This window comes from Micropterus dolomieu, linkage group LG02 (genome assembly GCF_021292245.1).
Source record: "Micropterus dolomieu isolate WLL.071019.BEF.003 ecotype Adirondacks linkage group LG02, ASM2129224v1, whole genome shotgun sequence".
NCBI classification, from domain to species: Eukaryota; Metazoa; Chordata; class Actinopteri; order Centrarchiformes; family Centrarchidae; genus Micropterus; species Micropterus dolomieu.
Window position 1 is genome coordinate 26732625 of NC_060151.1, and position 27501 is coordinate 26760125.

General features: G+C 39.0%; 2 protein-coding genes across 2 annotated transcripts; both read left to right on the forward strand.

Moving 5' to 3' along the window:
- The first annotated feature begins 4018 nt into the window (after positions 1-4018).
- Positions 4019-9742, forward strand: LOC123961498. Its single transcript, XM_046036970.1, has 4 exons — positions 4019-4133; positions 6438-7034; positions 7174-7293; positions 8314-9742. The coding sequence occupies exons 1-4, from the start codon at positions 4120-4122 to the stop codon at positions 9281-9283; spliced, it is 1701 nt and encodes a 566-aa protein (XP_045892926.1). The 5' UTR covers positions 4019-4119; the 3' UTR covers positions 9284-9742.
- Positions 9743-13391: 3649 nt separating this feature from the next.
- Positions 13392-24543, forward strand: LOC123961507 (apolipoprotein L2-like). The gene is made up of 5 exons (XM_046036980.1): positions 13392-13539; positions 16106-16174; positions 19752-20258; positions 20339-20458; positions 23376-24543. The coding sequence occupies exons 2-5, from the start codon at positions 16161-16163 to the stop codon at positions 24355-24357; spliced, it is 1623 nt and encodes a 540-aa protein (XP_045892936.1). The 5' UTR covers positions 13392-13539; positions 16106-16160; the 3' UTR covers positions 24358-24543.
- Positions 24544-27501: the final 2958 nt, after the last annotated feature.

Consider the following 27501-nt stretch of genomic DNA (forward strand, 5'->3'; position numbering starts at 1 on the left):
AAACTAACAGCAGGATTTTGAAATCAATTCTTTGACATACAGGAAGCCAATGTAAAGACCTCAGAACTGGAGTGATGTGATCCACCTTTTTGGTCTTAGTGAGGACTCGAGCAGCAGCGTTCTGAATCAGCTGCAGCTGTCTGATGGATTTCTTAGGGAGCCCTGTAAGGACACTGTTACAGTAGTCGAGTCGACTGAAGATAAATGCATGGATAAGTTTTTCCAGGTCTTGCTGAGACATAAGTCCTTTAATCCTTGATATATTCTTCAGGTGATAGTAGAATGACTTTGTAGACCTTAAACAAAGTAAGAATAGACAACAACAAATCGCAACACAGCCCTCAGACCATTTACCCGATACACACAATACCATACACTGTAAACAGTAACAATAGACAGGGAGCAGTGAATAATGCAAATCGCCAATAGATGTGCCATCATTTTTATATTTGTGCTATGCAGTGCTGTAAAACAGTCTTGTCTTTTTCTTTTCTGTATCACAATGACTGCTCTGTCAAAAAATTACAGAACAAACAGTAAAAGTGTAACTGTGAATCTTATCCAATGTTTCGCAATGTATATCTTTGTACTGGTGAAAGTGATATACTGGTATGTCATACAGAAAATGTGCAGGCTTGTGTCATTGTCATCAAAACCTTAGCCAAAGTGTACATCAGAAAATACATACAGCGCACACAGTTATGTTATTCAACATGACTAAACATTTTGACTATCTTGTTCGTAAACAATGACACAAGGACTTGTGATTCTGATGGCACTGACATGTTCACTGACTTAAATGTTCACTTTTGAGAGGTAGACTAAGGATTTTGAGCAAGTTACGGGCTTTTGCAGGTAATCCACTGTGTTGTACTGTTTGTACTATACCTGTTAAGAATGTTTTGCAAATGTTAACGATCATTCAAGAAATGTACCAAAGCGACTGAGAAAATATATGCCATACTATAATCAACAGCCTTATCGTGCTCAAAATTTAGTTAAATTTCATGAATATAAATTATCTTACGTTACCGTGACTTCCTGTATGTAGCCTCCATGCAAAACAGTGATGTACAGCCCAGTGTGACCATTGGAGGCTGCACAGCTGTCAGCCACTATCAGAGCCAAGTTCTGCCGATAACAATAGTTTGAAAAATGTCCTATTGGCGCCAATTAATCGGTTGACCTCTACTATGAGATGTTGAAAAAATCTAAAATTAAAAGAATTTTAGTAAATGCATAGGAAATAAATATGCATCGGAAAATGTGGCCTTTTTTCGGAAGTGAAGTCTTTTTTCTGGAAAGAGAGAGGTTGTTTTTTACCGAAAGTAAGAATTGGGTAAGAACCCTGTCTGTGCTTGGCACAAAAGAAAAACAGGAATTCATAATAAGCCAAATGCAGATGTTTTCGTAAGAAAGTTGCAAGATGAGCGAAACAGCTCCAGGAAAAGGAAGGCAATAACCTGCCCTGATACAACAACAAAATAACACAGATCTACGCATTCTTGAAAGGTTGCCTGGCCTTCATGGGTCAGGGATTAAGTCAAGATCTATTGAAGGATTATTGTAGTAAGAGTTTAAACATATAGCAGTGTGTATATTTGCGTGTAGTGGGAAAAATACTTATTGCAGGCTATTCACTGTATGTATGCATTCTGTTTGTGGTTTGGATGATAGTTTGGGGAAGTGAGCACACCCTTGACTTTGCTTTTTTGTGCCTTTGCCTGTGTCTCTGGCATAAGGTTGGACTGGGAATTTTCAACAGGAAACATCTGCAGAAGTTACCAAAGACTGGGCGTTTTTTGTTTTAGATTAGATGACAGATGAGAGTGTTTTGTCAGCATTTTTGAAAAGTGCCAGCAGTGCCAAGACTCGTGTAGGGGTGGGCAGTGTTTGGTTGAGGTGCATGTGAAACCTCTCATATAAAGTCATTGTGTGATTCGAGGGAGTGATTGTTTTATCTCACTGCGGCAGGGAAGAGGATCCTCACCGTCGCTGTTACGCTTTTCTTATATTTTCTCATGCACCATTGTGGTTAAGCACAGACTATCTTCTTCTTCTATCTGATGAAGTGGATGAAAAACTGCAAGGAATACATTTTTGTGTAATACAGTAGTGGTCAGTGGGCAAAGATTACTGTGTGCCTTTTTGACAACTCTGACACTATGATCAGTTATAAGATCTGTTTAATGTGATCGAACAATGTATGAAAGTTCAACTCTTACTTCACTGTAATTCTTATAACATAAAGCATTTTATTGAAGTAACAATTTTTCCTTCAGCAGTATGTTTTTTTTTTCCTTGAAAGTATTTAACCTTTTGTTGAGCTTGTTTTAAAACATAATACATCATAGGTGTCATTGAGTGTCAGTAATGAGCATATAAAAATAGAGTTACATTTTATGCAAAATATATTCTGTATAATCTGTATGACCTGCATTATTCATATGTATAATTCAATCTCCACCTTTTTCTAGCACAATCAAACAAAGTAAACCTTTTTATGGTAATTGCAATATAATGTAATGAGTAAGTGTGTGAAATGTATTCCTGAAAAACAGTACTGCTCCCCCTGAATAAATAAAAGGTGTGGAGGGAAAGTGTAACTGGAGTTTACTACAGTTTTTTTCAGTCGCTATGATACTATTTACACAAGTATGTGGTAATATTCCACCCCTCTTAGTACAAAACAGATCATTAAAAAGTAGTAGTTTCACATTGAAAACATTATGTTCATACAAAATACATGCAATACAATGCTGTAAAATACACTACATGACTACCATCCATAATTGTTATATTATTTGTTACATATAATTAGACAAAACCTATGTTGCAATAAAGTAAACTACAGTAAAAGTTTGTTTTTTGGAGAAGATGTCTTCATTGATCACAGCTTGATTACATCCATCCATCCATCGTCAACTGCTTATCCTGCGTACAGGGTCGCGGGGGGGCTGGAGCCAACCCCAGCTGACATCAGGCAAAAGGGAGGGTACACCCTGGACATGTTGCCAGTCCATCGCAACCACTCACACTCAAGGACAATTTAGGGTCACCAATGTCTTTGGACGGTGGGAGGAAGCCGGAGCACCCGGAGAGAACCCACGCAGACACGGGGAGAACAAGCAAACTCCATACAGAAAGGCCGGAGCAACCGGGGTTTGAACCCGCGACCTTCTTGCTGTGAGGACCACCGTGCCGCCCAGCTTGATTACATATAGGATAAATATTATGGAAATGATAGATTCTGTAAATGTTGGATAATGTAAGTGTTTATGTAAAAATTGTGTAATCTGTCTCTTACAGTATTCTGTAACATACTTTCAGCACTTCTAAGGTGATTTGAAACATGTATCTTGCATTGTATATTATTGGATTCAGTTAAAACGACTAAACTGAAAAGATATCTTTGTTGTGTTTTGGTTAACTATTAAACCATATCTTCTCATGACAATATACAAGAAACTTAAATCAGTGGTTGTGTGGTGTGCACAATGGCAAGTTTTGAATGACACCTCCAACACATAAAACTGATGAGGCAGAGATGAGAGGCAAAATGGCAAAGTATGCTAAAGATATCATTTAGGTAGCAGCAAGTAGATAGCTTGCTGCTACCTATTTGTACAAGTGTAAGAAAAACAAAAACATTAATTATTTAGTTTTTCTGTTTTTCATGTGAATTTAACCAAAAAATGTAAATCTACATGCTTTTCCCGTTTTTGTCTTCAAATCGGCAGCTGGAATAGAAGTTACACCAAAACCAGAAAATAACTAATTTGTTGCTTTTAATATAAGATAACATAAGATAAGATAAGATAAAATATAGACGTGGATTTTCGTGTTTTTTAATTCCCGAAAAATGGGAACGGCCCAAATAACAGAAATGGGTGTGGTTCAGCCTGGTAATGTGAAAAAAGAGAAACAAAACCAAACACGCCCAAGAGGTTTTGTTTATATAATTGCTCAGCAAGTGGTGATTTTGTCATTTCAGCAAATCCAGTCAACAGCTAAGTAGCTGATATCTAGCACAGTAAACAATCAGATTTATTTTTTAACCTTACAGCTGACACGATGAGGGCCCAATGAGGACTGAAGACTGCTGCCAAAAAGAGAAACATGTCTGCGGCAAGGTAAAGAGTTTAGACCTTTGAGCTGCTTTTGCACAGAAAATTTGAGAAAAGCCTGCGATAAGAGCAAAGTGTCAGAAATTTTAGCTGATATAATTTTAATTTATGTAGTAAACTGACGCTATTATGTTGTATGGTGTGTGTTTCTGTGCATTGGTATCTTAAAATTACTATTTTCACAAAAATCAAAGTTTCTTTATAAATTTAAACTTTTTTATTTGAAAGAACCTGTCAACATATTATTCAGAAAGATTGTGCATTTGTTGATAAGCTTACTTATAATTGCTTTTTCCCCCTTATTAGTAAAATTTTCAGTTAAGCTCACTTACCATATTTCTTTGATGTACTTCATGTAATGCCACCATAGAAACCTCATACCATTTAAAACTATTGTTACATGTCAACTAGTGTTGCAACAATGCAAGATCAGTAATTGTGATTGGTTGTAAAATTTTAAAGCACTATGAAGCTCAAACCTTATTTGTCCCATTTTACATGATAGCCCAATTTAGCTGACTCCACCCTACCTGGTCTTTATGAGATTGTTTTTTAGTATTCCAGGCTCTTGTCAATTGTGACAATTATTGTAGCCTAAATGTCTTTTTTCTGGTAGTTGCACCTTCCATATTTGTTTACCTTTAATTTACACAGGCTTCCCCTAGCAACCCCATGTTTAACGTTATAATGCTATGGACTGTGAGTTATTTCCCCAGGAATTGATGTGGACATATGGAAAGTGTGCATAAAGGGTTTAATAAGATTTGACAGTGGGACAGCCCTAAAGCCTTATAGACTTAAGGGAACACACCTCGAAGTCCATGAGTGTGGAGATTGTGAATTCATCCTACACAAACCTCATCAATATATACTGTGTTTATTTTAAGTATAGCAGATGTGACAATTAGTTTATCTTAAATACCATATTTAGATTGTCATTTTATGTTTCTGTGTGGTCATGTTGCATCTCCTTGTGGTCATTTAGTGTCTATATGTTGTCGTTTTGTGTCTCACAGCTTCCTGCCACAGCAGATTTACACTGACACTCCTCTGTGCAGATATTTGAAATACTACACCACACTATACACAATATTATAGGAAACAGAAAAAAAATATTTGAGGCTATTTGGTCTCACCTTTTTTAAATTGTTTAACTAATGCTACTGTATTTTAATGAAAAATTAGAGTGCCTCAGTATGCTGTGCAGCTATAATATGAAGGCAAAAACAAGAACTTTTGGATTGGATTTGGTTAGAAGATACTTACTATTAAGAGACCAGTGACACCGAAAACCATTCTGAAATTACCCTTAAGAAACTATGAGAAGCCACCTAGGCCAAAATTGAATACTTCGCTTGCACATCCATCCATACACGCTCGCATATACATACATACTGTCATGCACATACATACATACATACATACTTGCACATACATGCATACTTACTCATTTGTAAGTCACTGCACGATTCAAACTTTGGGTTTATGTCCTATGGGTTTGTATTAGCAACTTAATAAAGCTCTGCTACAGCCGTAAGAGAGCCGTCAGTTATCAGTGATGCTCATATCAGATAAAATAACTAAGGATCCTAAATGCATACCACAGTTTTTATTAAGGTAGACTCTGTAGGTCAAAAAACTCTGTATTACTGGACAAACGAAATGCAACGATAAAAAGTATTAAAATATATTTAATTTAATAAAAACCTCAAGGATTATAACTTTAACAACACGTTTCAAGACATGCCGAAACCCTACATACCAAAATACCTTTTCTTAAGGTGAACTAACAGTGGGCTGATCTTCCATAAGGATGCGAGTGAGCAAGCGAGTATGTATGTATGTGCAAGCGAAGTATTAAATTTTGGCCAGGCTGCTACTCATAAAAAATGCACCTACCGACCCCTGTATGCATCTATGGTTTGTTATCTCGAGATCAGGAGAAAATTATCTTGTTATCACGGGAAAAACAACATTCGTTATCTCAAGATCACAAGATAATTATCCCGTGATCACAAAAAAATGGAATAAAAAAAATAGTTGAATCGATGGCCGCTTAGGGCTTCCATAGAAAACACAATCAAGACATACTTTTAACTGAGCTCTGTGACTTTCCACCAAGAAATGCTAACTGCTCATCAGTTTATTTAATTTATTTATCAGCGATAGTGAGTGCTTGTGGCCGCTGCCAGATCTTACTCCTGCACTGTCACAGCCCTGGGTGCAATGTCCAACTCCACAACAACAGTTCAGTGAATAAGTTGAACTTATTTTAAAATGTCACTAACTGAATGATGATTTGTGTCGCAGAAAGGAACTACAGAAGGCCTTGTGCCGCTATACCACAAATACGCTCGCCTACATTGACACAGTAAGAGGATTCTGCAAGAGGATCTCTAAATGGATGCTTGGAAGGGAGTCAGAGCTGGAAATGATGAAGGACATCAAAGACAGGGCTGACAAAATTGACCTGAACATCAGCCATGTTACCCAGTCAAAGAAAAAAGGTACGGCTATATGGGAGTATATGAAGAGCAAGGTGACCCAGGTGACTGCAGACAGCAGGCGTGCAGAGCTGGAGAAGGAGCTGGCTGCTGTGGTGAAGGACACTCTGGGAGGCCTGGAGAAGCTGGACTGCTTCCTGGATGCAGTGGAGAAGCTGGCGGTCACCTCACTTCATGTGTTCAAGGAGGAGAACCAGGTGTTACACCTGCCCCAAGGGATCAGCTGTGAACAGGTTCAGGTTCTCATTGCTGCTGCACAGCTAATCTGCCCACAACTCCTCAAGTTTAAAAGAGATGCAAGTGTCTTCTTCCTTCCCAAACTTCAGAATGTGGAAGTGCTGTCCTATCAGCTGGACAAATACATTCAGACCACCCAGACAATCTGTGACAAGTTAGAGCAAAGGTAAACTTCATTGTGGTGGCAGAAAATTGATTGAATTGTCTTATATTCATGCTAATAATTATCCATTGTGTACTTATAGACACCTAACTCTGGCAAAATAAACAACATCTATAATAGAAAATTCATCTTTCTTTCACAGCTCTTTGAGTGGGTTTAGCCTTAAGATAGCTACTGACACTTTGGTAGAGCTCGATGTGGATTTGTCTGAAGATGAAATACAGAGGATGCTTTGTCACATTAATCAGCTCCATAAAATCAGGTAAGAATTTATCCCTGTGTGTTTTTGCCATATCATGTCAACACATTTGTGCATGGTGTTATTTATAGTAATATTAATGTAATCAGCATGATTTATATTAAAAGACTATTTCATACACACTGCATTAATCTCATTAGGATAAATCCTAATGACTTTGGTTTCCTATATTGCCATCATCCAGTCAAAGGTTTAGTTTATCAAATACTTTTAGGACCAAACACCTGCAGAACATTCCCATCAGCCTGATATGTACATTCTGTTTAGTGCAAAGACTGTTTATAAAAGAGTTTGGTGCTGATTAGCAAGTTTTAGCATGCTAATGCACTAAGCTAAGGTGATGACCTGCTAAACATCAGCATGATAGCATTGTCATTGTGAGCATGTTCATATACTGGCATTAGCATGTAGGTCAAGCACCACTGTTGAAATGTTTTATAAAGGGAAACACAAAATTCAGGCGGCATGTGACAATTTAAAATATAAAAATATAATCTTATGCAGGAAGGCTCTCAGGTATTCTGCATTGCTTTTGAATATGTATTTTAGATCCTTTTGTCATTTAAAATCATCCCTGCTGAGTCAACACACATGCAGGCATGATGTAGTCTTTCCTCCTCTTTTGTGTCTTTTGTAACGGGGTGTCACCTCTTAAATGTGCTTGCGGCACCTAAATGATAAATTATTTCATTTTAATTAATTCATTATAAACTCCTGGACTTTAATAGCTCCTGTGTTTCAGTGGGTTTTCTGTTCATGGTCAAAACTTTCTGCACATTCAGAATCCCACAAGTTTGTGTTCTCTGATATGTTGGCAAAAAAAGTAATATTACAAGACTAACATCATGATTTAATGAGAATTACCTGTCATAAACTCTGCTGTGCATTACATTATTGCACTTCTGATATGGTAGTCCCTAGTGCGACTAAAATAAATTATAAAATGAAGCAGATCAAAAGCCCAAATAGAATTTTAAAATAACACAATTACCTTTGAGATTTTCTCTTTCTTCTTCTGTTCAGGATGAACCAGGACTTCCGGATGGTGTTCTTGTTTCAGGAGGAATCGGGTTCTGGCTTCATCAGTGAGTTCACCAAGCGACAGCCCGGGATGCTGCAGTTTCTCAATGAGCTGGAGGAGAATGCTGTTCAGCTAGACAGGATGAATAAGGGGGCAAAGATCTCCAGTGTTGCAGGCAGCTCAGTGGGGGCAGTTGGAGGTGTGCTTTCAATTGTTGGTTTGGCATTAATTCCAGTGACAGCTGGAGTGTCTCTAGGTCTGTTAATAGGTGGGACAGCACTGGGAATTACCAGTGGGGTCAACAGTCTTGTCACCACAGCCACAGAGATCGGAATAAACCGTAAACATCAAAAGAAAGCCAGTGAAGTCTTCCAGAGCTTCATGAAGGACGTGCAGATTCTCCAGGATTGTCTGGACGATGTGATCAAAAGAGAAACAGATAAGATAGATGAGGCTATACCAGTAGGAAAGGTGCTTTGTAAAGCTGGTGCTATCAGAAATGGAATTGATGCGCTTGTTGATGCTGCCTCTGCTGCTAAGATGTTGAGAAGTGAAGAGCTGATTGTAAGTGCTGGCAAGGTGGTGGCCCAGGAAGGTAAAGCATTTCGTAACGTGCCCAGGGTGGCCTCAGAAGTCCCAGATATCGGTCAGGTAGCAGTCAAAGGGCCTCTTGCCCTCTCCAAGTCAGCCAGGGCCGGTTTCATTGCAGTCAATGCTCTTTTCCTTGGCATGGATATCTTCTTCATCTGTAAAGACAGCATCGGTCTGGCCAAAGGCAGCGAGACTGAAGTCTCACAGTTCATCAGAGCCAGAGCTACACTTTGGAGCTCAGAGATGGACTCGTGGCAGAAGATCCACGACTCCCTGTGCAAAGGTCTGCTGACGTCAGAGGAAAAACAAGCTCTCCTGGAGACGCCATTTTATTCAGAGATGGAGCTGAATAAACAAAGTGAAATGGAAATGAAATTATGAAGTGGACTAAAGACATGAAAGGAAAACATTTTTGTGTAATACAGTAGTGCAGTGAACAGAGATTACTATGTGCCTTTTCCCAACTCTGATGGTGTGTTCAGAGATGAAATCCATTTAAGGTGATCAAATCATGCATGAAAATTCAACCCTGCTTGTATTAAAGTTGTGTTTAGCACCGAATAACTTCTATTCTACCTGTAATCTATTGCTGAAGAATTCTTAATTAGCTATAATTCTTTTGTTAAGCTTGTTTTAAAACATAATGATAAAAATGTAAAAGTAAAATAACTATTTTATTTTAAGTTGCTGTCGCTGTCATATAAATATAGCAGAGTAGAATTTTATGCAAAATATATTCTGTACAATATGTATGATCTGCATTATTCGCTCCACATTTTTCATGCACAATCAAATAAAGTAAACATGTTGTAATGAGTAACTGTATGAATATGATCAGGGAATTCCTGAAAACGAGCATTGCTCTACCTGAAATTAATAAAGGTGAAAAAAGTTTAAGCAAAGGATAACAGCAGGCTACTCAACTGTACTGTTTGCAAGGCCAAATAACTAATTTTAGTTTTCAGCATGATGCTCGTTGCCACACACAACGCAACAAGCAGGAAAGAAGTGCTGAGATTCATCTTACATCAATAACAAAACATTTTACAGTCACATCCGAGGACACAGGGGAAGTCAAACAGATACCAACTTTACAAATTTCCAAACACTGCTGTCAGGCTCAACACTGGCAGTGATCCTTACTGAAAACGAGTGATCTATCTATGTTTATATCTATAAAGTGTTCTCAATAATTATAAAAATCAATTCTAAATGGCTTGGAACCAACGGCAAGCACAAAAGGATTTACAAAAAATGACCAGCAGGTGTCGGGCTGCACCTCCATCAGCTGTGATCTCCTGGAGCCACTTGATCAAACATGCTCCACTAAGTTAATTCGGCAGTGCCTAAAGATTCATCCTACCTGTACCAAAAACAGAACAGATAATCAAAAAGGACCTTTTTTTTTTTTTTTTTTTTAACTACTAAAACATCTGACATTGACTCGGTAGAAACACATGTTTCGCATCGAAATAATTATGTTCAGACATATGCGTAGCAGCCATTATACATGAGACATGTCCCCCCCCACATTTCAAAATTGATGTTTTGCCCCCTCACCTTTTTCAGGCGATTTCGGAGTTGGCTCATACTCCATATCAGACATGATTAAACGGTTGAAACGCGGACAAAAAAACATGTAGCCTAACATTAGGCCTCTGAAAAAAAGTCCGACACCACGCAAAGGTGGTGCTGAAAACTCAAGGGGGAAAAAAAGAGTTCACTCCAGGCTGGTGCAGTCGGTTGATATTACAGACTTTTCTTTTGTGCTGCTGTTACTTAGCCTGAAGACAGTAGTGAGGACGCCTGCAGCGGTGGATAGTTAGACTAGTAGCCTAATGCAAATTTGCAAAATGAATGTATAAAATAAACAAAGTCATTGGCACAATTTCACGTTCCTTTTTAAAACTATACTTTTACTCTTTACTCTAGCATTTTCTTTAGGCCACTACTGTTAATTGCGCCACATTTTCACATTGATACCTTCATAATTTACATAATGTCTGTAACATGCATCAGGCTTCATTAACCGAAATGAGCTGGGCAGATGCAAAAATATAAACAAAACAGGTAAGTGTCTTTTCATTTTAAGGCTTTATTGTTCTACTAATACAACAGAAATCCAGTGAGCACACACCATGGCCGTGTTGGAAAGCTGCCTGCGTCACTCTTCGACAAGCCAGCAAACAAATACTACTTTAACTTTCCATTAACGGCGCATTTAAAGCGTATTCACTCTCTGCAGAGCTAATGTAGAACTCACACTGTAACATCTAAGTCAGATGATCACTGGATTGATTCTGATATATTTACAGTATCCTGTTGTTGAAAAGAGCTTTCTTTGACAGACATTAGCCTGTTTCTTTCACATCAGTTAGGCTACTATTTGTTTTAACGATGTCCGACGGTGAGTCCATAAACACAATGTTGCAGGTGAAACTAATCTTGGCTTTCACTCAGCAGCTACCAGCTGTTATTAATTCACCAAACATTAGTTTTTTAGATGCACAGAAAGAGAGAGAAAATATGGGTGGATAAAACAGTCCTGTTGGGCTTTACTCGTGACGCACAGCTTCCTCCATATGAAGGTTTACCTGCTTCAACAATGAGCTGCTCTGTGTTACTGCCACAATGATTCTTGGCGTTGTAAAGATTATTTATATGCTTTAGGAATAATCAGATTGTATGGGCTGCCAGCACTACTGTAAAGCAAGTGGTTTGGTTGGCTACATCTTCATGTTAGAGAGGAGTTTCTAGTTTCGAAAATGTATTTTAAGGCCCCCACAAATGCCCCCACAAATGCTTTGTCTGACCAGGGACAAACTCCTGGGCCATTTGTTTGCCCCTGTCCTTGACCATAACACCCTGTGTCCTGAGGTGTGTATGTGTCACTGCTACATGTCCATAAACAATTTAAAAGTAGTCAAAATTGTCACACAGAGATGAGAATCCTAAAGTATTTTAAGAGGAAGAGGTCAGAGGTCACAGGAGTAGGAGTAGAAAAAATAAGGAGGATGAGCTTGTAAGTTGTATGGATATCTACTAGATATACTGTATATTGTAATATTCACATAGTAAAGGATTTTGTTAGGTCATTGGCATGTCTTCAGAGTTTGCATTGAAGACAGTTCTGTGTTCACAAACAGGGCCAAGTGAGACACAGGACATATCCCAGACAGCTTACAAGTGTAACATTAGGCTAACTAAATACAACTGTACTGTGGCTACATTAACTAGCAGCTGTTCCATGGTTTTTATAGTATGTAGTCGGTTTTGTTCAAGTTATATTAAACTGCACCTGAGTTTTTATAATCTCCCCTCTCCAGTCTATTCTCCATCTTTTGTCACGGCAAATACCCTCTTTAGATTAGAAATGAGCATTTAAATGCTTTATTAAAAAAAAAATAGGGGGGGTATGCACCCGAACCCTCCTAGTCCTTCTGCGTACCCCCCACGTTCCAAGTCGCTCCTACGCCCCTGTGTTCATACAAAGGCTACATGCAGAATGTTTAAGATTTTATTCTCTAAAATACCTTTTACTATCACTATTGTTCCTTACTGATCATTGCTGAAACATCTGTTCAATATACATGTATGTATTGTTGTTTCATTTGATATATTCAGTTTCAGGACTTCAGAATCACCAATCCAAGGTGTGAGATTTTCACTGCATGTGACCTCAGTGGGATTCAAACCTGTAACTTTAGCGTTGGTAGCTTAGTGCTCTACGTAACAAACAGAGCCACAAAGGACCACTGCAATAATTATAGTGTGTACAATGCAGTAATATAAAATACACTACATGATTATATAATCATAATTATATTACTAATTTCAAGTGTAAAGAGTTTTACAAGAGTTGTGAACTTTTACCACATTCTTGCGATAATATAGGCTACCAAAGCAATAAAAAAAACTAATATTATATGAACACATAAAATACAGCAGGTTAGTGCTGAATGCAGAGGATGCTATTGTTCATATTACAGCATAATTATTTGAAGTCAGCAGCTGTTTGCACTCGTTTTGTCACGATTATGGCTGCTGAATTGGTGTGATGGATCAGCTCTGACATTTTCCTATGCATAGGCTACATAATTCACCTGGCTCCTCACCAAATTAATTATTTTCTCAGATTTAGCCCAACTCGACAGGTCCCTGGAGCTGAATATTGTGGGACATTTAAGCAGAAATAAACTTGATAAAATTATAAACTTATATACAGAGGGAAAACTCTGCAGAGGAAACAGTTTTTAGTTTTTGAAATTCGTGTGTGGATGCTCTGATGGAGCTCAGGATTGTTCAGGAGGACGACTGCTTTATTCCAAACAGTATGAACCTGGACTGTGTGTGAGAACTTTTGGATGTGTAGAAGAACACAGAACATGAATTATCGTTTGATCCTGAGCGAGAGAAGTAGTCTAATACGGATGTCCGAACCTCGGGGACCTCATAGCTGGTTACGGTATTGGGTTAAAAGGAGATCTTGTGGAAACGAAAGCAAACGCAATCTACTCTTTCCGCGTTTTCACAAGCCTGCTCCTGAAGCTGCTGCCGCTGACGCTGCAGCTGCAGCTGATAACACGAAGTTACAGAAACTACAGAAAACGAACCCAATGCTGTCCTAACGGTCCCTGGTAAGTGAACGTAGCATCATTAGCGTAACTGCAACAGCAGGATTGTTGCTTATATTGAATTGTAGAACTCAAGGGCATCACTTTGTGTTGAAAAGTTGTGGGGACATAGGGGCTTAGATTAGGGGTGTGACGAGACACTTATTATCATCATCATTAGGTTCATGAGAACGAGACGAAAAGATCTTTAAATACTGTTTTAAATATGTCCTCATTGCTGAGATATGAGTGGGAGGTCTGGGGGAAACTTTGATAATTTATATCTTTATTTCCTGCATTGTGGTGAAAGTTTCTGCACCAATATGGTGGAAATGTTTTTATGTTAAAGGAAACACAAAATTCAGGTAGCATGTGACTTTTTAAAATATATAAATAGAATATAATTCTGTACAGCTCTCAGGCATTCTGTGTTGCTTTCAGATCTGTTTCTTCTGTATATCAACTTCTCTCATGTAATATCATCCCTGCTGAGGCAACACATACAGTATGTAGGCATTATTTAGTCTTCCCTCATCTTATGTCAAAGGGAGAGAATGGAAAACTTGGCTAGTCAAGTTCTCCACACCAAACTCACTCATGGACATTGCTTTGTGCACTGGTGCACAGTCATGTTGGAACAGGAAGGGGCCATCCCCAAACTGTTTCCACAAAGTTGGGAGCATGAAATTGTCCAAAATGTTTTGGTATGCTGAAGCAGGCCCAACACCTGAAAAACAACCCTACACCATAACCCCCCTTCCACCAAACTTTACACTTGGGACAATGCAGTCAGACGACTACCTTTCTCCTAGAACACAGACCACACCAGATTGCAAGACAGAGAAGTGTGATTCGTCACTCCAGAGAACACCTCTCCGCTACTCTAGTGTCTGGAGGCGGTGTGCTATACACCACTGTATCCCATACCTTTATTTGCATTGCACTTGTTGATGTAAGGCTTGGACGCAGCTGCTTGGCCGTGGAAACCCATTCCATGAAGCCGTTTACGTACTGTTTTCACAATGTGCTCAGTCTGGCCAAAGGCAGTGTCAAGTAAAAATTCAAGACTTGGGCCAGATAAGAAAGCTTGAACTTTTACCAACATTTTTATTATCAACAAAAACAGACACCAATTAGAATACAAAAGTTCCACCGGAGTGTGTCAGAGATCGGTGCAAAATAGAGCCCCATTCTGTTACCAGAACAGAGACCCGAGTCGACATGAAAACCATGTAACAACTGACTTTCACCTCCTTTTGGACCTCCTTTTATAGCTCTGTTTCTTGGCTTCACATCATCTCTTGGCTCTCTTTCCTACTGCACCTGAATCTGGGAAAGTCCCTGACTGCCTGCTCCTCCTCTCTGTGTACTTTGCATGCCCTCCACTTGATCATGCCATTTCATCCATAACCTAACTTTTGTGGAATTGTGCTCCGTGCTAGAAATAGGACATTCTTACTGTGATGGACTATATTGATGTATGTTTTGTAATACAATTTTCACAAAATCTGCTTCTATATTTTCCTTTGCAGGTGTTTTTGATGCTGCCTTGCTATCCCACTGTGCTTGCTCACTCACACACACGTGCTACTGTTGAGCCTGGCCAGTTAGATACAGAAAGGAGCACACACACTCAGAACTATAGAGTTTTAACACTGTGATCCTAACTTTACACTATAAAATAACACTTTAAATTATGACAATGTAGACCACCATCGCTCTAGTATAATGATAACAATTTAGGCTATAATGCTCCAAAATAATTCACAACAGCAGCCTCACGACGTTTATAGGTCTGTAGCTATTGACTCTGCAGAAAGTTGGCGACTTCTGCGCACTGTGCGCCTCAGCATGCGCTGAGCCCGCTCTGTGCCCGCTCTGTGATTTTATGTGGCCTACCACTTCGTGGCTGAGTTTTCGTTGTTCCCAATCACTAATAATACCCAAACAGTTGACTGTGGGATATTTAGTAGTGAGATCATTTAACAAATGAACTTATTTCACAGGTGCATGCCTACGTACTTGATTTTATACAGCTGTGGCCATGGAAGTGAACACCTGAATTCAATGATTCGGGGTGTGTCATTGTGTGTTAGTTTATATTGCATTACATTTTTGTTTTTGTGACAAATCATGCTTTGAGAGTTTTGAGCTTTGAGAGTTTGTGCATGGCTGCTAACAAAATCAGTTTTTTGGAGGCTGTTGCTGAAATAATGAAATAAATTATTTTTTCATAAATGTATATAAATGCACACAATGAAAATCAATGATATCAGTTTAATTGTATTTAATTTACAAATGTTGAAGTTCATCATATGGCGTTACTAAATCCTTCACCTGAATGGTTTCGCTGGCTTCCCCAGAAATTTTGCCATCCTTCAGACAAAAAGCTCCAGAAATCTCAAAAGACAGTGCTGGGTGTGGTTCATATGTAGATTAAGAGAAAAGCAAAACCAAACCTAAATGAGTGAATCGCACATATTAAAGTTTTGCTCACCCAGTGCTTTTCAATACTAATAGTTAATTAACAAACAAATACCTATGTTAAAAGTCTTAAACCACTTAAAAAATTTTCTTTTTTTCCAAACAGCTAATAGCTGAATCCACAAGGAGTTAAAGCCAGCGTGCCAAGTGAAGACAAACTGATGTCACAGAAAAGGTAAAAGAAATAATATTTATTTATATATATATAATAATAATTATCCATAGCAAAGGCTAAGACATGAACAGCACGAATATGATGTTTGGCCATAAATGTGGCCTTCAACTCTTTGTTCATTTCATTTTTTATGTTCTCTCTGTACACTTTTATTTTTTTTTTTGAGTCCCTGATTTTTGTTGAGACAATTTCACTTAGCTAGTCAGTTCACTTTGCATTAGTGGTAAATGTGTTTGTTCTGCACAGCTGACTGGCAAAGCGTTTCAACCACACGATTTTCATAATTTCTGAGGGGGATGGGGTATGAAATGTGTTTTAATGGCTGTATTGTCAGTGAAATAAGTCAGTAAGTAAATTGTGGTACTTGATCCCATTTAAGGGTCAACTATGGGCCCATGGAAAGGTATATGCAGGGCTGTGGAGCTGCCATTCAAGTAACTAATTGTTTATTTGTAATTGTTTTTTAGTCATTCTGCTAACTTCACATAACTTTGTGTATTCAAGGCAGGAAAAATTGGAAAACTGTGTTGTGTTTTTGACATAATAACTAACATAAGTTAGATGTTGTATTTACAAGAACATTTACTGTGAAAAATAAAATGTGTAAATGATGACATTACATGAGAAAAGTTGATCTACAGGAGAAACATATTTGAAAGCAACACAGAATGCCTGAGAGCCTTACTGCATTATATTGTTATACTTTAAATTCTGTTATAGTTTTAAACTTATCACCAGCCACCTGAAATTTTGTTGCACTTCACATAGACAAAAACATTTCCCACCATATATTGGTGAATAAAAATATCACCAGAATGCAGTCAATTAGGTGTTAAATATCGTAAATGTATGTTTTGTGTTTTCATATTTAATTAATAAAACTTTCTAATGTTAGGTTGGTTCTCTTAGGCCACAGAAAATGAAAGCTTAACCAAAACTGTCTGACAAGCGGTGAGATGTCGCTGTTTGGTAGATTTGGTTATATTTCAAATACACAATTCTTACACAATTCTTGTGTAAGTTCTTATATAAAATAAGGACAGCAGAAAAATTAGATAGGTTGGATCACCGTGTTTATCTATAGCCTATATCTTTAAAAAGCCAATAGCAGCAGGGACAAAAGAGTTTTTGTCTGTTTGTCCTGCAAGAGATCAACGCTATAAAGTCACCACCTTCTGATTAATCAGTTCTCTTTGAAAATGGCATCTCCATCTATAGAAGATCCCACTAACTATTTTAAACGCTATAGGCCTTCTTTTATGCTGTAGGTGATGGGGTAATGCTTTCTATGCCATCCTACAAGCTGCTTTTTCTTAATATATGTGTTAGGAGGATTCAGAGGCGGACACAAGTTAGACGTCAAACACTCAATCAGGTTTATTATAATTCAAGCAGGGAAGGGAGCGAAAGGTTTGAGATGAAGCAGGGATCTCCAGGCAGTGCGGGGCTTGGCAATGGCGTCCTTGGCGTCCTTCTGCACAGGGCGGCGTGGCTTGGCAGGCTGACAGGCAGAGTCAGGTAGGCAGGTGGGCAGCGTCTCGGGCTCAGGTGGTACTGAGGTGGACAAAGAGACAGGACATTAGGCAGAGTAAACAAACAACACTCAGAAAGCTGAGATGCACAAGATTTTGGCAGGAGAAATTGTACCACTGGAGGTAAACTGACAAACTGGCAAAGAGTGGGAGCTGAACCAGGGCATTTGACTGCAGGTCGTGATTTCCGGATGAGCCGCAGGTGTGAGACTCTGCCGGTGGCGAGGAGCCAGGGTCGGACACGCCCATGAACACATACACACACACACACAGAGCACATGACAAACGAGAAAGACAGGAACAGCAGGGGAGGGAACCACAGGGAAAACACTAGGAAATAGGAGGAGGCAAGGCCTATAATAACAATATGGAAGTAAACCTACTTTTCTGCTTTAAATTATATTACCTTACAACAAATAATCTATAAATCCAATCTCTCTAGGTGAAACAAGCTGCTACTAGCAAGCTAAACTTACACTGGATTGGCTAGGATAGCCGTGTAACTTTAAAAATTCAATCTTTCAGTGCTAATAATAGCTGTTAGTTAGAAACATGACCAACAGATGAGTACAGCACTCATTATGCATGCCACAGCCGGTGTTGTACTCTACTGTTGCTGTTTGATGGGTGCCCGAGACCTGGCATTAATTCCATGCAACATTCAAAATTATAAACAATGACATAATTCTAAATATTGTGTAAGAAAAATATGTAAATATTCTACCTATAATGTAACATAATAATTACGAACGACTTTGTGCATCTTGTAAATTAATCAAATAAGTTTTGTAATGGTATCGGTTTTTGTTTCAATATATTTTGTATAATTAAACTGGATTCTCCTTCCGAACACACAAAGAACACCTAGCAAACTATGAGGAAGTATTCGCTGAATTTAACAAAAGGCGTATTGGATTAAAATCACTTACTATCCCTTTAAATAATTCTGTGTGAGATGGTGACTTCTGTGTTGTATGTATTTATTTTTGTTTCTTACTGATGGTGGCTGTTGTTTTGTTTAATCTGTGTGCTAATTATGTTACATGCTGTTGCACAACGAATTGCCCCCCAAGGAATAATAAAGACTCCTTAAACCTTGAATGTTGAACCTTATCACAAACATGACCTGCTCTGGAGCAAGTTAGCCTTTAAGCACAAATTTCCATGGTGATGTACCCTGGTAGGAGGTGTTGGTGAGGTACCAGGACACAACAGCACACAGATCAAAAACCTGGACATAGGAAGATGAATTTCCAAGTTTCATGTAAACATCATGTCCCAATATGTTATAAATCAAGATAAGGCTCAAACTATACTAAGTCGCACATGTAAACACAAATTGTTTAGCTTTGTTGTTGTAAAAAAAACTCTAAAAACTCACTGTACACCACCTGCTCAGCAGCAAACAGCAGACACAGTTAGACTACCTGGTGAACATAGTGGGTCTTTGCAGCTAAAGAGCCAGATATTTCCCTCAGGAGTTGGTAGACCAAAATCAGAACTAAATAAAAGAGAGTGAGTATTCAACAGAATGTTGTGTTCAAAAAAAAGTTGTTGAGCTAAAGCTTGTACAAAAACATGAATCAGCAAAGGAAACCAGGAAAACGCCATATGCTAAAGGGATCACTATAACCCTTCACCCCAAACATTATATCTTCTGCAGGAACACAGCGTAGCTTTCTGATGTTTAGCGCTGACAGTTGTCAGTTTTTAACTGACTGAAGAATGATAATGAGTCCTGTCACACCTTTTATTTTTTTGCCTGTCTGGAAATCGCATGGGGAATATAGGGTTGACTCAACAATTCTAAATGATTCTGCGTACTGTTACATAACACAATGCATGATTGAGCATAAATCAAACCTTTGGATATTTCCTCCTGTCTTCCAACATCTGTTATATATATATATATATTTTGTATATGCATTAATTTATACTGTATTAAGCAATTTTACTAACAATAACAGTTCAGTGATTTGTTTTGAGTTGTCAAAACATCACAGAGACTTACAGAGATTAATCTACAATGTTGTATTGTCTTACAGAAAGGAACTACAGGAGGCCTTGTGCCGCTACACCACAGATACACTCACCTATATTGACACAGTAAGAGGATTCTGTGAAGGGATCTCTACATGGATCCTTGCGAGGGAGATAGAAATGATCTGTATGGTGGACATCAAAGACAGAGCTATGAGCAAAGGGAAGGCCTTTCTGGAGCTGGAGAAAGAGCTGGCTGCTGTGGTGAAGTACACTCTGGGAGGCCTGAAGGAGCTGGACTGCTTCCTGGATGCAGTGGAGAAGCTTGCGGTCACCTCACTTCATGTGTTCAAGAAGGAGAACCAAGTGTTACACCTGCCCCAAGGGATCAGCTGTGAACAGGTTCAGGTTGTCATCATTGCTGCACAGCAAATCTGCCCACAACTCCTCGAGTTTAAAAGAGATGCAAGTGTCTTCTTCTGTCCCAAACTTCAGAATGTGGAAGTGCTGTCCTACCAACTGGACAAATACATTCAGACCACCCAGAAAATCTGTGACAAGTTAGAGAAAAGGTAAACTGACATTTCTTCATAATAATCCACCCATTTTACAAAATAAACATCTATAATAAGAAATGAACTTTCTTTCACAGCTCCTTCAGTGAGTTTAGCCTGAAGATGACTGCTGAAACTCGGGTAGACATTGATGTGAATTTGTCTGAAGATGACATGAAGAGAATGCTTTGTCACATTACTCAGCTTGATGAAATCCGGTAAGCAATTACACACGTATGATTTGTTTGGGACCAAATGTTACCACAGATGAGTGGCAGAAACAATATCCTGGTTATTCTGGATGATCCACAGAAGTCACTGTTTTCATTGGAACTATAGTTTATAGCACAAATAGTCCCTATAAATAGTGTTGACTGTTTTTGTTGTTAGCTTATCTGCATTATATGTTTAGAGGAAAAGGGAAGCCAAGGGAGGCTCATGTGAAGTCCTTCTCAAATACAATTAAGCGTACTCCTAAGCAACGGGTAGGCAAGATGACGCGAACTAGAAAAAGAAGATCGGGCAGAAGACTTATTTAAAAATGGAATATATAATCAAAGAAATCAAAAGAAAGAATAAAGAAAAATAAAGTATTAAAAATGAATAATGTTTTATTTTTTAGCTGTCAGACCTATTTTTTCATCTTGAAAGAAGTACACCTTTCAGTCATAGCATTATGGCTACCTGCCTAATATTGTGTAGGACCACCTTTTTCTGCCGAGAAATGGACTCCACTAGACCTCTGAAGGTGTGCTGTGGTATCTGGCACCAACCTGTTAGCAGCACATCCTTTAAGTTCTGTAAATTGCGAGATTGAACCCCCAAGGATCGGACTTGTTTGTCCAACACATTCCACTGATGCTCAATTAGATTGAGATCTGTGGATTTTAGAGGCCAAGTCAACACCTTGAACTGGTTGTCTCAAACCATTCCTGACCCATTTTTGCTTTGTGGCAAGGCACATTATCCTGCTGAAAGAGGCCAATGCCATCAGGGAAGACCGTCTCCATTAAAGGGTGTACATTTTATTTATTTTATTTAACCTTTATTTTACCAGGAAATAATTAATCTCTTTTACAAGGATGTCCTGGCCAAGATGTGAATCAGCACACAGTGCAAGGTGCAAACGAGGCATTATATATACAGCAGCATTATTCATAAAAGTAACAGTATTATTAAATTATTTACAACAAAGTATCAGATAAAAAGACATAAAATCACAATTAAATTTAAACATATCATAATTTGACTAAATGTCACAGGTGCAAGATGTGTTTAAAACCTCTGACCGTTTTTGTTTAAAACTGGATACAGGAATAAGAGACTCCAACTTCAACTTGAGCTGCAGATCATTCCAAGACCATGGGCCAAAATAGGACAGACTCATTTTTCCTGACTCTGTACGGTCAAAGGGCACTTTAAACCTCGGCCAGCTACTGGCCCTGAGACTGTGTGTGTTCTGGAGGGCAATAAATTTACAGTAGATATATGATGGCAATTTTCCTAAAATGGCTTTGTATATGAAAATATACCAATGCTTCATCCTTCGAATATTGAGTGAGGTCAATCCAGCCAGGGTATATAAAGTACAATGGTATGAACCTGATAGGGTGAACCTGTTATATACCTCAAAGCAACATGGTAAATGGGGCCCAGTTTAGCTAAGTTAGTGGGACATGCAAATCTATAGATGGTGTCTCCGTAGTCCAGCTGTGATAAAAACAAACTTGTTACAAGCTGCTTACGGGAAGAAATAGAAAAGCATGTTTTCAATCTATACAAAAAAACAAATATGTGATGTGATGTTTAAAATTAAGGTCTTTATCCAGCCAAATACCAAGATATTTGTATGTGTCTACGACTTCTATGGTATCACCATCTAGATTTTTAATAGGAGGAATACAGCAGAATTATGAGAAAACAACAAAACTTTGTTTTTGTATCTGAACATTGCCCAAAACATTACACTGCCTCCACCAGCTTGCCTTCTTTCCATAGTGCATCCTGGTGACATGTGTTCACCAGATAAGATGCACACCATAGACTGTATGTAAGAAGTGGACGTAGTTATCGTGACGTCACCCGTTGGTTTGTGGACTGCTGTTTTGGAGCCACGAGTTTGGCCGTTAGGGCACCACCATGTAGAGTTTTTGCAACCAGCAGCACAAGACGTGACCATATTTGGACAAGACGGTGGAGCTAACGGTCATGTGTGGAGCTAGCTTGCTTGCTTAGCTAGGTCCATCTGTAATTCACTGTCATTTTAACAGGGCTGACAATTTTGTCTAGCGAACAACAGTCTTAAAACTAAATGTAGCCTGCTCACCAGAGAAAGAGATTAGCCAACTCCTAATAAGCTTTTTCAACAGCGCTGGTTAAATTGACACAGTGCCATGGGACGAGTCACTCGAACCTGATCAAACATAGAAACAAATTTTCTATCGGACCCAGCATAAACCTTTTCAGGATTTTGACCTTCAGTAGCTAGTCTGTTAAATCAGACCACATGGGACAGGTTTTGCTCCCCAAGTGCATCAGTGAGCCTTGGCCGCCCCTGACCATGTCGCCAGTTCACTGCTTTTCCTTCCTTGGACCAGTTTTGAATGGTATTCACCACTACAAATCAACACCCCACAAGAGCTGCAGTTTTGGAGATGCTCTGAGCCAGTTGTCTAGCCATCAGAATTAACAACTATAATTACAATGCATAAAAATCAGGGTACATAACAACTGGAAACAAAGATTGCTGTGACCTGATAAATAGTGATCACATGGGATATGCCTGTTTAAAAAGATGTGTTTTCAGGCGGGATTTAAAAATGGAAAGCGAGTCAATGTTACGGATATCTGGTGGAAGAGAGTTCCAGAGACGAGGGAGAGAGCGACTGAAGGCTCTGAACCCCCTGGTGGTCAAACGAGCTGGAGGTACAGTGAGGTGAATAGAAGAAGAAGACCTAAGAGTATGGGTGGGTGTGTTAATATGAAGGAGGTCAGTGAGGTACAGAGGAGCGAGGTTATGAATGGCCTTGAAGGTCAGGAGCAGATGGCTGTACTTGTGGGTGAGAGAGACGGTCGGTTATGTAAATGGAAGTACGGGATGGGTAGAGCTTTAATGTTCTCTTTCCTCTCTATCAGGATGAACCAGGACTTCCGGATGGTGTTCTTGTTTCAGGAGGAATCATGTTCTGGCTTCATCAGTGAGTTCCGCAAGCGACAGCCCGGGATGCTGCAGTTTCTCAATGAGCTGGAGGAGAATGCTGTTCAGCTAGACAGGATGAATAAGGGGGCAAAGATCTCCAGTGTGGCAGGCAGCTCAGTGGGGGCAGTTGGAGGTGTGTTTTCCATCATTGGTTTGGCATTAAGTCCAGTAACAGCTGGAGTGTCTCTAGCTCTGACAATGACTGGGGTAGGGATGGGAATTACCAGTGGGGTCAACAGTCTTGTCACCACAGCCACAGAGATCGGAGTAAACTATACACAAAAAAACAAAGCCAACGTAGCCTTCCAGAGCTTCATGAAGGATGTGCAGAGTCTGCAGGATTGTCTGGAGAAGGTGAGCAGTCAAACTGTCAGCACAATAGAAACAAGTAAGATGGATGTGGCTGTGGAAGTAGGCAAGGTCCTTGGTAAAGCTGGTGCTGTTGGAAAAGGGATTGATTCGTTTGTTGATGCTGCCTCTGCTTTTAAGTTGTTGAAAAGCGAAGAGCTGATTGCAGGTGCTGGAAAGGTGGTGGCCCAGGAAGGTAAAGCCTTACGTAACGTTCCCAGGGTGGCCTCAGAAGTCCCAGATATCGGTCAGGCAGCAGTCAAAGGGCCTCTTGCCCTCTCCAAATCATCCAGGGGTCTTTTCATCGCAGCCAATGCTCTTTTCCTTGGTCTGGATATCTTCTTCATCTGTAAAGACAGCATCAGTCTGGCCAAAGGCAGCGAGACTGAAGTCTCAAAGTTCATCAGAGCCAGAGCTGAACTTTGGCGATCAGAGATGGACTCGTGGCAGAAGATCCATGACTCCCTGTGCAAAGGTCTGAAGACCTCAGAGAAAAACAGAGCTGTCCTGGAGACGCCATTTTATCCAGAGATGCAGCTGAAGAAACACTCTCACTGGCCACTTTATTAGGTACACCTTTGGTGTACTGATTTGGATCACCTTTTACCTTCAGAACTGCCTTAATTCTTCGAGGCATATTTCAGCAAGGTTTTGGAAACATTCTTCAGAGAAGTTGGTCCATATTGACGTGTTGTCCATTCAGAGATGGTATTCTGCATACCTTGGTTGTAACGAGTGGTTATTTGAGTTACTGTTGCCTTTCTGTCATCTCAAAGCAGTCTTCCCATTCTCCTCTGACTTCTGACATCAACAAGGCATTTTCATCCACACAACTTCTGCTCACTGGATATTTTCTCTTTTGCGGACCATTCTCTGTAAAGCTTAGAGATGGTTGTGCGTGAAAATCCCTGTAGATCAGCAGTTTCTGACATGCTCAGAGTCCATCTGGCACCAACAACCAAGCCACGTTCAAAGTCACTTAAATCCCCATTGTTCCCCATTCTGATGCTCACTTTGAACTTCATCGAGTTGTCTACCTACCGACACACACACACACATCCTAATTTAGCCACTCATTTCATTGTTTTGTTCATTTGTTTTTATTAATGAATGTAACAAATTAGATTATTATTACAGTTATGGTGTTTGCTGGGTTTGCTTATTTTATATCTTCATTTTATAGCTTATCTTAGTCTTTCATCATGTACTTAGCTCTCTTCTGTGTCCCTGACTTGCTAAAAGAGCAATATTATAGTTAATTCAAATAAATGAAAACTGCACATGCATTAGCAATTACAATTATAAACTAACCTGTCATGTAAATGTGGTTGTGAATTATTTTAGCATTATAGCCTAAATTGTTATCATTAATTACTATAGCGATGATGGTCTACATTGTCATCATTTAAAGTGTTATTTTATAGTGTAAAGTTAAGATCACAGTGTTAAAACTCTACAGCTCTGAGTGCTTCTTAATCATTTTCTTTTTACCTAGATGTGCCTTGTTTTTTACTTATAAGTAGTGAACTGTAGTCATGAACACAGAAACAAGCTCACTGTGGTTAGATTGACTGCAGGAAGAGGCTGCAGGTGTTTTGCCTTGTTCGACTGTCATCTACTGTAGATTATGACTATAGGAGAGGCTGCAGGTGGTCAAAATCTGCTGTGACAAGTGCATGCTTTGGTCTACTGCTGTTATGACTGCATGAGGGACTGTTGAGGTGTTAGTCTGCTGATATTAAGACTACATGTTTAATTATGAATTAAGACTACGTGCTTAATTACTGATTAAGGGGTCGATTGTCAACTTCCAACCTCTGATGCCTATACGACAGATAGTGGATGATCATTTTCATGGCAGAGAGATGATAAGCAGAAAATAGCCAGCATAACATCAAGATTACTGTAAGAAACCAAGCATTAATGAAAGATATAGCATTACATATGTTATTCTTGTAATAACTTTTAAGAAATGTAATTGTGTGTCAGATTATGCATGCATAACTATATGAATAAAATACGGTGAGACTGAAGTTGAAATGTAAATGGTGAATTTCTTATCCAGCAGTGTAAAAATATAGAAAATCAACAATACAGTAATGAATGACAGCTGGAAAACATTGTAAATTTATAAAACAACTTGTGTAAGCAGCATAAAAGCAGAGGATAAGAAGTTCACCATAAGGAGAGGAGGGGGCAAACCAGCCCAGAAGGGGATATATAAGACTGTCTGCAGACCACAGGATTGACACCATCCTCCGGCCTGCTGGGATGCTGTATGGGTTAATCTGTCCTGTTTTGGAATAAACTCTTTTGCACCGACTCTTGACCGTCTCTAGAGAAGTTTTTGATTGCAAACTTATTGACTATAGTAGAAAGTTAATGGAGTAATTAGTACAGTTTAAAAAGCTGGTGATGGTGGGGATCAGGCTTAACTGGCCCAGCCTGGTCGTACATCTGACCCAACACGGTGTGTTCATCCTTCTTTAATGTTTTACAGTCTTTATATGTGGATTGGGTGATTTTTATGTTAAGTGGAGGGATAATGGAGATCTACATACACACTCATTGAAAGTCCAACCATATGCTTTCTTGGCAACCATCTATGAATGTCTGTGCCAACCCATCCAGTAGATGGTTTTTTACTTATTCTGATATTTTACAGAATAAGTCTAAACTTTGACTTGCTGGTGGGATGACAGGAATTCAGGGGATCACAAAGTCAGTAGGCCTTATCCTCTGGGGAGCATGAATACCTGAACAAAATGTTATGTAGCGTGGAAAAAAATGACACATACATTTAAGCTTAAGAAAGGCCAAATTACCACACCATGTTCTTGTCAGCTTTTACAGTGGAGCAATAGAAAGCATCCTGACTGGAGGGCTCTGCAGCGGGTGATTAAAACTGCTCAGAAGATCATTGGTACCCATCTCCCGTGCAACACTATAATGCAGTGTATTTACATGTAAAGTGGTAATCCTAACTCAAACTGCTTTTTTCTTTCAGTCTGTAAATCTGTAAATCACAGTATTCATATTCCGAAACAATGTATGGTCTATAGACATGAATAAAATATTGTATGAAGGCCCCACATCAGCACTTTCAACTGGTTTTCGCAGCCCATCTGTACATGTTACATAAATAAAGGTATGTTACAATAATTTATCCTTAAATGACTCTAGAAAAATATAATGGGGGGCTGCATTATTGATTTTAGAGCTGTCGAGATAAAAAAATTGTAATTATGAAACAGTCACAATCTTGACTTCAGATCATTTATTATATCATTGATGAACACAACAAAGAAGATGATATTAAATTGTGAGTGGCATGCAGCTTTTGGTGTGCAGGCGGAACTCTGCGCCACTAATCAACTCTTAACCACTTCCTGAAAACGGTGGTGTGGAGATACTGAGGATATAAAAATTAAAATTGAAACTAAAGCAACACTCTATAGTTATTGTAACCGTGCAGACAACATGATAAGGCCCAAAGAAGGAAGTTAAAACCGCTGCTGAGAGGAGAAATATTTCTGAGAATCTAAAGAGTCTGAACCATTTGCCCAGGAAATAAAAGAAAAGCCTGCAGTAAGAGCAAAGTGTCAGTAAGGTCAAATGCAGACAGATCTCTAAATGACTGAAAATCCCAAAATATCTTAATAAGCAATACAATTAATCACTTTAAATATGTTGTCAAAAGTATCATTAAATCTG